The sequence below is a fragment of the Terrapene carolina genome, unplaced genomic scaffold, assembly GCF_002925995.2.
Source record: "Terrapene carolina triunguis isolate 2854851 unplaced genomic scaffold, T_m_triunguis-2.0 Scaffold58, whole genome shotgun sequence".
In the NCBI taxonomy this organism is placed as follows: Eukaryota; Metazoa; Chordata; order Testudines; family Emydidae; genus Terrapene; species Terrapene triunguis.
In genome coordinates, this window is record NW_020664409.1 from 86321781 (window position 1) to 86332390 (window position 10610).

Genomic DNA, 10610 nt, shown 5'->3' on the forward strand with positions numbered 1-10610 from the left:
CATTATGTTAGAAAATTCACAGGTATGAGAAAAATAAAGATTTGCTAAACAGGGATGTATGACTGAAAGGAGGGTAGAGTTGAAATTTATGAAAATGATGTAGCTCATGACTGTTAAAGAGAAGTCAGTGACCTATTGTCTCCTGTAAGTATAGCTCTTATTTTCTACCCTATATCTTTTTTTAAACCCAATCCCTCTATTATAGTTTATAAAGCACAGAAGTACTGATAGTGGATGCTCCTCCAATATATGCAAATACGTTTTATGTTTTAGAATAATCTCCTTTTTTAAAAAAGCAAATAAACTGTGAGTAAGCACTCATGGAGTGCAGCAGATTTTCTGTAAAACTCTCCATGGTAAACATGAAGGACAATTCTGTTCCAGTTTATGAAAAAAAAAACACTCTTGTCTATCATCCTCAGGAAAAGGTGACCCAGTAAGTCCTGAAAAGTGTGCTTTAATTTTGTATCAGTGAACTATATGTGCACTGTGTTGTGTTTCAATTTCCAGACTTCTGAAGACAAAGCATTACCACATTATACCATTGTGCAGACAGTGTTCAAGTTGGGGTCAAATCGTACAGCTTTTCCTTCTACAGACTTTGCATTTGTGTCATACATGGGGTTTTCAAAAGCAGCTTGTCCATTGTTATTTTCATGAACAGAGCATCCTGTATACTGTGTTTTAGGTGCAGTCCTGTTGAAGAAGAAAAAGCACAGTGTATTCACAACTGCAATTTTCTGTGGTGATGGGTGTAATATAAGAACCTTAATAGAATGAACAAATTTCAATTACAAATGTAGAAGATAAATATTAAATGTTGGAACCATTCTTTTGCTGTCAAGGATTGCCATATGTATTAAAGTAATATTAAAACATGCTTATGAGAAATGTTAATTTTAAAGTAGCAAATATGTAATAATGCCAGGAAAAAAATGGTAGTAATACTCTAAAACTTGGACCACAATCCCAGAAAAACTGGGTATTTCTACTAAAATTTGCAGCTGACAGAGTTGACAGTATTGTCTCAGAAATAACACCACATGCAAATGAATGAGAGTATTCTCTTAGGGTTATTGTTTCTCTCTGGCTGTTTGCAAACTCAGTAAAAATATAAACTCTTTCTATCTGGAAGAATTTCTTTATGACTAGATGGATTAGAAATGTAAATGAAAGCTTAAATTATTCAGAAATGTATGGCTCATCTATATCACAAGTGTAAAGGAGTCAGGGAAACTAACATCATTAAAAGTTGCAGTGTGCCTGTAACCAAGTTAAACCAGGCAGTTCAAGACCTTAAAGTCCAGCTTTTAAGGCATGTTTAGGTCCTGTGTATACTACAATTTTTAGTCATGTCCTGTAGGACTGTGTTACAATAGCAAGCCAGCAGACAAGTGCTGGTATGGTGTTCCACCACTTAGTGGCTCCATTTGCCCCTCACTACCATAGTGCAAGATTATTTAGACTTTGAGAAAACAAGATTTACAAATAAAATTAAGGAATGATTCTCAGAGACATAAACAACACTATCAGTGAACCTAGGATAAGAGTGAATCTCTGAGCAGATGTGGTACTATTGTTAGATAATTGTAGATGAATTACTAATTTCTAATGTGGAACCAATTTCCATAATAAAACCTCTCACTGACATAGGAGTATTACATATACTTGTAAGCTAATAAACTGTGTGGGGCTTAAGATAAATTACATAAGAAATATGATTCACAATATTGTACATGTCAAAACAAAATATAGGCAGTCTGCAATAAGTACACACCAACCCTGTTTATGGCATTATTCCCCAGATGCCAAAAATTTAAACTACCCTTGCTCCTCTCATAAAGAGAATAACTTATAACAACATTTTAAATAGGTGGGAGTGAAAGTGCGGCACTTTAAAATAACCTTACCTGTCAAACAGTATGGCAGACCTAAAATGAGGGTAGAGTGTATTTTCTATGCAGATCTTTTGCAAAGGAGTTCCCAGGGCAGTTCTTAATTTACTTTTTCTAACATATTAAAGTTTAAGGCCACTGAATAGCTTCAAATACATGACAATACAAAGACTCTATATATGCAATTTACACTTACCTTTGTTTATAAAGGTAAAACCCAAAACCTGCAAATATAAGGGCAAAGAAAGGCACAAGGATAGCAATGGCCACAGAACTACTATTTGTACCATGTGGTTGATTAGAAGAATTCGAACCTTCAGACATGTTCAGACCTAAAAAGACAAAAACATAACATCTCTCTATTATCTCACATCTCACAATTATCACTCCCAGATCCTCACAATATTACTGAAAGTGTCTACTTGTGGAGAAATTAAAATCATCATGTTTTGTTTTGCATGGGGACCTACAGTACGAAATAGTACCTAAATAGCTCCTGGACGGTACTATTTTCCATCTGCATCTGGTGAGCAAAACTAATTTTTTTTCCTTATGATGGAAGGATCTCCCCACAATGATTCATGCCTTTCTCACCTTGAACTTAGATTGCTGTTATGCACTCTTTATGGTGCGAGCATCTGTAACTTTCACTCTATGCATCTGAAGAAGTGCGGTTTTTACCTACGAAAGTTGAGCATTGGCCTGCTAAACCCAGGGTTGAGAGTTCAATCCTTGAGGGGGCCACTTAGGGATCTGGGGCAAAAATCGATCTGGGGATTGGTCCTGCTTTGAGCAGGGGGTTGGACTAGATGACCTCCTGAGGTCCCTTCCAACCCTGATATTCTATGATTCTGTGAAATCGTTAGTCTTTAAGGTGCCACCAGACTCCTTGTTGTTACTGAGACACTTGGAGACTAAATTTAGCGCAGAATGTGGCACCCTGCTTAATAGGTGAAGTTTTATGTCAGGAGCAAACGACACCAGTGCTCTGGGACCTGCACTTGCTTCTCGTAAATTTACAGATGCAATTCAAGGTGTTAGTGTTAACCTATGAAGCCAAAAATGGCTTAGACTAGGTTACTTCAATATCATTATTCAAATACAATTTATTTATTAGGTTCTGGAAAATCTGGTACTTGAGCAGATACAAAGAAAGCACAATAGAAGAAAAAAAGATAACAGCAAAGTTTACCAAAGGAATAGCAGTAACTTGGAGGAAGGCTAAATCACCTCAAGAGGCAACATGGAAATTCATCCTGTTGACTTAATTATACACATTTATTTATATATAAAAATGAAAGCGGTAGGTGAGAGGCAAAGAGTAGAGAGTAAATACTGATAGAAAGTAAGAACATGGCTCTCCTGCACAGAATAGAAATAAGGCAACTGTTAGATTCCCTATGGTGCCATGTTCATATCCCCTTTCCCATGAATAAAGAAGGGATTACTAATTCAGTTTAGTAAGTGATTTATAGGCTTCAAACTAGAGATGTTAAGAATCAGATTAATTAGTTAAGGTTTATTCAGTGCTTTGAAGTTGTTAAGCAACATAGAGATGCTAAATATGATTAGATACCTCAACTAATAGATTAATTACAGGAAAATGTGACTTTTATGAAATTGTTGGTTGGAAAGAGAATAAGCACTGAATTCAACATCTGAAAGAAAATTGTTTATGAACAATAGTGAAATAGATAGGAAATCTGGTTTGGGATAGGAAGTTTTCTTGAAAGACTAGAGGGCTCAAAAAATCTTATACAAATTTCACATCTCTTTGGGTGAAATTTTTACAAGAATGTTTTATATTAAATAAAGAGGTATAATTTAAAACTATTTTCTTATTAGTCACGATAAAGCTATTTTTGAAGAATGTCAAGCCCCCATAATGATTCTGTTTATTAATCATACGAGTTATATTCCTAAATGAATAATCTTGTTATTGTTTTTAGGCAATAGAATAAATTTTTTAATGGAATCAATTTAAAAAAAAAAAACCCTTCAAAGAGTTCCAACAAAGAATATATTGCGGGAATACAAACCTCTGAAAACCAAAGGAAGAGAGACAACACACAATTTTTATAAGAAACCACCAAAAACATCTTGTCAAGACATTGTTGATTTTACTCTTTGATTGATTACCCCCAAATATTTTGAAGAAGATGATTTAGGGAAATCAAATTATTTGCATATCCCTCCAGGAATCGTCTTCTCATAAAAATATTCTATAAATATTCCATTTAAAGTATCCAAATTACCAAATGCAATGAGACCCAAATTCAGTCTCCAAGCATTGCTCTTTAGAATGACTTAGGGCAGTGAAAAGAGAAAACAAGACTGTCTAATGTGTGATATACACATTAATAAATCCTTCCACCACAACTGAGATGTTAAAGAATGTTCTTGTTTTTATTTGGACAATAAGAGTGAGAAATACATTGTCCCCAAAAACCAGAAGAATGTGTTTTTGGCTCCAGATAAAATTATCATATCTGAAGAGCACAAGGCTATTTAATTAGGGGTTATAATCCTTGAAGAAACAAATTCCTCTTGTAAATCTGTCAGATTGGTCTAAGTGGAACCCCACTGCTTGAGAAACCTTAAGAATATTCAAGCTTTTGTGTGAGCAGAAATATTAGTCTTCAAGAGACAGGATCAGATAATTTACAGTTTAACATTTCTTGTTAACTAATATTTTTTCTTGTTTTATTTGCTTAAGCATGCAAAAAGACTAAGATCTTTTCAGCAATATTCTATACTGGAAAAAGCAAATAGTGATCAGGTAGTTTGACGTACAATTTAATCTACAGGACAAATAAAGAAGTCCATCCAATTTCCTCTTTGGGGGGGAAAAAACTCCCATCGACTTCAATAGAAGTTTTGCCTGTGTAAAAATGGCACAAGGACTTCAGTATTTGGCCAATAGTATTTAATAGGTTGACTGTTCTAGCAAGTATTCACTATAAAAGTTGTATTAATATAAAGCACTGACATACATATACACATATTCTGAAGTACTTACTCTTTATATGATGATCACTATATAGAACATAATACCTATTATGTAAGCATTCTTAGAGAAAGATATTAGAAAACAACCAAAATGAACCACTTGCCACAACAGAGTAACTATACCTCCCAATTTAACTTTCCCGGTGAACAAAACACCTCTTTTATAGCACAGCTTTAAAAATGATTCTAGGATACGAACCTCACTATACTCTACACACACACCAGTACTGAAATATAGGTTCAGGATAGCCCTTTACATGTAATCATTTAATAAAAACAATGCATAATAAAACTCAGTATGAAACAAAACTGAACTAGTTTGACATTAAAATTAACTGAATACCTAATCTTTGAAGTCCAAATTGTCCATAATCTTTACCCTGGATAAATCCTTGAAAAACATATGTAGCTCCATCAGGTTCAGCAGAAACCTGCAAACAGAAAACACACAGAATCTCAGAATTAAATTGGGAAAACTTGGTTAGAAATGTGAGGCGATTATAATCAGGTTGGAAGTGAAATGCCTAAACCAGTCAGTATTCCCCCACAGATACCTCTGTTGTGGAGGGATATGGATGCGCTGAGCATGGGGGTCAGGCAGGGGTACTAAAGGGACACTGTCAAGCTTAAAAGCTGCACTACCTTTGGAATTCTTTTTGACCTACCTTTGGTACTTGTAACAGCTAAGGCTACTGTTACTGAAAGAGATTAAAGAAAAAAAGTTCTCTTTTTTAGTTTGCTTACTTTGTATATTTGACAGGATTTTGTGTATAGTCGGTCTGCTCCTCCTGTTTGTAATGGATTGTTTGACAGCAAAATGGGAGAGAAATCCCTTTTCAAAATTAGTCAAATATAATTGTAAAACTCTGAAACTTGCAGGAGGACTCAGGGCCAGATATGTTAATACCTGATACTATTTTTTGATTGACTAGATTTCAAGTTGATTCTTGATAACTCCTGAAATTGCCATCTCTAAATGCCTCTTAAAGACTATTAGTGTTTTGATATTTTTTTGGAAAAAGCACTGCAACACCTAAAAGGCAGATGCTACCATGAATGCAAAAGTTAAGATAATGAAAGCCACTGTTTCAAAGGTAGACAGGGAGGGATAAAAAATGCCTGACATTCAACTGCCAATAACCCTCTTTTGGTCAGTAATCAGTACTCATTGGACTGCATCATTAAATATCCATAGCGGAGCATATCTATAGTATGAACACAAGGAATTTGCAAGCTTCAGAAATACAATAAGATATATTTTTGTCAGTCATTTTGTTCTTATGCATCAAGTAGTCTTAAAGAGTGTTCACAGGACAAGTGAACAATTTAATAATATATTTCAGATTTCAAGAGATACTGTCTTCTTATACCAGTCTATCTGCATCCATACCAGTGGGAATGTACTTTTAATATACCAGTATAGTTAAAGCAGTTCAATCTCTGTGTTTAGACAAGCCCTTAGGGTCTTTGGAAAATCCTAGCCATTTGAAAGTCAATACTTCTAGAAATGTCACCAAAGCGCTAGCTAATCAGCTCCTCAACTTCTCCCACATCACTGCCAAGAATTATTACTCTCAGATGTGATATTTTGCTTCTAGAAATAAACCAAGCAACATAATTGTGCCCACTGCAGAGAGAGATTACACAGAAGTAGACATTAAAGTGGATACATTGATCTTAGCTTGATAAAAGCATCTCGCTATGATATTACACTCTAAGAATGAGAAAACCTCTCAATGTACTGCAATAACATCAACATAGAAATGCGAGTAGCACTTCCTTTTCAGTGTTTACCACTTCATCAAATAGTCATGCCCACAAAGAAGAGGTTGAAAATCACTGTTTAGTGATAACCACATTTTTCCTAAATAGTCCCGCCCCATCTGCAATCGTACAATGGTATTTTTCATTTAAATAAATAAATTGGAATTACCAACCAACTTTCATTTGATAAGTTTCTATATTCTTCAGACCTAATGCACAGACATTATTTTGTATTAAAAACACACTCTCGCTCTCTTTTGCAGAAAAATACTCACAAAACCATCCATAGCCCATTTTTCCTCTTTCATCTTGCTCACAGAAGTATGAGATGGTGCTTTAATAAGATATATATGGAGCATCAATCGAGCTTCCTGACTTTTATACACCCCTGTAAAATATAAAATATAGGTGCTTTTTGTTAGTTAAGGTGGCAGATAATTGCAATTTTTTAAAATAGTCTAAGACTCCTTAAAGAGGGCAAAACTGGAACTGGTCAGAAAATTTTTTCAACAAAATTTTGTTTCGGAGTAATATGCTGTTTTGTTGAACCTGAAATGTTTGGCAGAGAAGTACCAGTTTCACAAAACTTTTGCAAAAAGTTTTTTGTGTCCAAGGAAGGGTGAAACTCCATAGCTATGTGGTTAGTGTACCAGCCTGGGATGTAGGAGACTCCCCTGCTCTGCCTGATTTGAGGGAATCTAGAATGAAAAAAACATGCTCTGAATCAGCCAGAGCAGGCCCTTTAACATGGGTTGTCTCCTACATCGCAGGTTACAGAATCACAGAGACACATCCACACATCTGTTTCCACAAATTCTATGTTAAAGGTTTTGTTTTTGTTCCAAAATGAAACAAAAACTAATTTTGAAACCTCGACAGTTGCTGTGAAATGGAACTGTTGTTCTTTGGTCAGCTCTACAAAACAGCGACTTCATCTAATGGAAAGACTTGGGTATGATCTGTTTTACATTGGAGGCAGAATTGATCATTTTCATACCTGTAGAAGAAATGTTCAGAACCCTGATTATATTTTATGCATAGTAAAGAGCTTGGATGAAAATAAAATCTAACAATATACTCACTGGTCCAATCTACCTTTACAAACCTGACAATGAAGCACAGACACCACAGAAATAGTGTGCAAAACATGATTATGTACATTGACTACTGGTGTCAAACTAAATATTTGGCTGATAATGTTCCCATTTGTCATTCTGCATGTGACTTTTTCGTTATCCTTCATAACCTATGTTAAATAAGTAGCTATTCAAGGATGTCTGAAAAATACCAGCAACATTAAGACTACTATACCTTATACACTAATACAGCCTGATTTTCAGAGGTGCTGAGCACCCACAACTCCAACTGAAGCCAATAGGAGATGTTGGTGCTCAGCACCTCTGAAAATTAGACCCATATATGGCTCTTGCTTTGAATTCTTCTGCTTTCTTTAGAAAATAGAAAATTCAAAGGAGAAATTTCCCCAAGATATTCAAAATCCTGAGGACACAATAGGCATACACTTTACATCTTATATCAGGTTACAGTAGTGATATAATATGCATTCAAACCACCTATATTAATGACGTTCAGACACTGATTGTTACAAATCTATTTTCAATGTTCTAAAAAGGAGGAAATAAGTGTTAGGTATGGAAAACAAAGCAAAACATTGACAAGGTAGTCAGTGAACAGAAGCCATATTTAAATTATTGTTCAGAAGTTTAACTCTAAGTAACCTGATCACTGTAGGACTCATGCTCCTCTTTCCCCTGCACTGTGATGCAAAGGTGCATCAAACATGTGTAAACGGGCTAAGTAGTATGTATGGAAAGAAGGGACACCTACACTGGATTTTCTCTCCAACACAAGCTCCTCTGAGTTAACAATGTATATTTGGGCCTCTCCTGGAGTTTCGTAAGCACAGCAAAGGAGCACCCACTCTAGACAGTATGTTCCCTGAGAAAACTTGAGCATTTTAAAAATGAAAACACAAAGGAAAATCATACTGCTCAAAGCAAAGTTCACTTCTGCTCCATGGCTTCTATGTATCACCCCATTCTTGAGCCAGTAGTGTTGCCAGTATCAGATGTGTGTGTCCAGCTGTAAGTCATGTAGAGCAACAGAAGCTCCATTTGGATGTCTCAAGATATGCAGGGTTGGCAATAAGATCTCCTGTGGACTTTGGAACTTGTGTGCTTAGCAGGCCACATACTCTGTTGATACTAATCTCCCCGTCTTTTTCAGTGTTGGAATCCTTAATTTCCTTCTTTAAATTCTTAGCTGTGGACCACATTGTGGCTTGGCATATGCAACTGTGTGGCTTTATTCCCTTGTGCTGGCTACCCAGACTGCAGGCAGGAACGTAAGGAGGAGAGCAACCTCTGTGAAGCTACTATATTCCCTCTGCTGCTCAAGTGGGTACAATATGTGTGTGTATGTGTGTGTGTATGTGTGTGTGGCACTGGGTTAGTGGGGAAGGGGCTGGCTCTCTAGGGAGAACTACTGGGATTTTCAGATGATTAAACTGAGTAGGGAGGTGTCTGCTGTATTTTCTGAGAAGGGCGCCTGATGCTCCATTGTATGTGTTGGGAAGGAGATGGGAAGTATGATGGGCTAGGGCTACTGGTGCTGTGTGGAGTGAGGAGAAGGCTAGAGTGCCAGAGGAGAAAAGGATGGGAAACATGAAGGTGCCACGTGGGCTGCATGGGGAGTTCTGTGGTGCATGGTAAGAGGGAGGAGGGAGGTGGCTATCCCTGAGCGGTATAGGGTTTGGGGTGCTACTGAGACTGCAAGGGGTGAGAGTAGGATGTTAAGAAAGAGGAGCACCTGGGCTCCATGCTGGGCCTACAGGACCTCCCTGCACACACACATACACACACCCTGTGTCAGAGACTTCTGCCTCCCTTTCAATTGTTAGCACAAAAATGTGCCTGATGGGGTGTTTAACTGCAATGACATTCCCAAAAGCAGCCAGCTGCCACTATATGTGTGAGGAAAGGTAGGAGAGAAAACATCTGCCTGGAGAAGGAGGGTGAGAGGTGCAGAGATGACAGGCCTGTATGATTGGCACCCTTAGAGAGAGACAGACCACAAAGGCTCTGCTAAGGACAGCCCAGATGTGCATGGCAATCCCAAACCCACTAGGAGAAACAGAGAGGTTTAAGGTGCACTATGCGTGTAATATATGCACATATGTTCAAACTGGCAAAGTATTAAATAAAGTTTACTGGAAGTTGATAGAGAGTTTCAGATCACATTCAGAGGGTTACTGCTAATTAATTTTCACTGGGTCAGCATTTCACTTTGATAATTAACACAAAATATTATCAGCATAGAATTATAATTAATATGAAGGTAGCACAAGCTCAAATGTTGCCAGATCTCTCCTCTCACTGCCAAATAATGACTGCAATCAGGAATATATTAAAAGCTGAAATTAAACTGACAGATTTGAACAGTATGAATAAATTATCTTCCCTAATAAATTCCTTGGACTATTTTTCTGGAAAACTCTAATTAGGTGTAGGGAGCACATACAGGCTCCACCAAGGAATGGGAAAATGTATGGGGAGGTGGTGGAAAATGCTCCATAGAGACAGCCACTGCTGTTCTCTGCTAATTTACACTGGTAGATTGACAGGCACTCCTTGCTCAAAGGCTGATGAGCTCCATTGGCATCTGGCAACTGATTCCCTGAGGGACAAGACAGTGCTTGAAATGGGCCAGTATAATAATTAATTCAATTGTGGCAATTTTACCCAGCTGAACCTGCTCCTTAGGTTCTTCTCTAACTCCTTAGATAGTATCTAGGGTAGCCCCAGCAGAGAGGTAGTGAGATGCTTCAGCTCTGGGAGGGGAAAATGTGTACTAACATCATGTGGTGTGGAGGGACAATGGACAGAGAGAAATGGAGATCTGGGAAAATAAAGAAAGTTATGG

The 10610-nt window shown here is 37.1% G+C and overlaps 1 protein-coding gene across 1 annotated transcript in view; it reads right to left on the reverse strand.

Moving 5' to 3' along the window:
• Positions 1-536: 536 nt before the first annotated feature.
• The window catches only part of CSMD3 (CUB and Sushi multiple domains 3), a 1099171-nt gene continuing 1089097 nt past the window's right edge, over positions 537-10610 (reverse strand). The window contains exons 68-71 of the mRNA XM_026659890.1: positions 6944-7056; positions 5248-5335; positions 2092-2227; positions 537-696 (exon numbers count right to left, since the gene is read on the reverse strand). Of these exons, the coding sequence (XP_026515675.1) occupies positions 537-696; positions 2092-2227; positions 5248-5335; positions 6944-7056 (497 nt within the window). The remainder of the gene's footprint in view (positions 697-2091; positions 2228-5247; positions 5336-6943; positions 7057-10610) is intronic.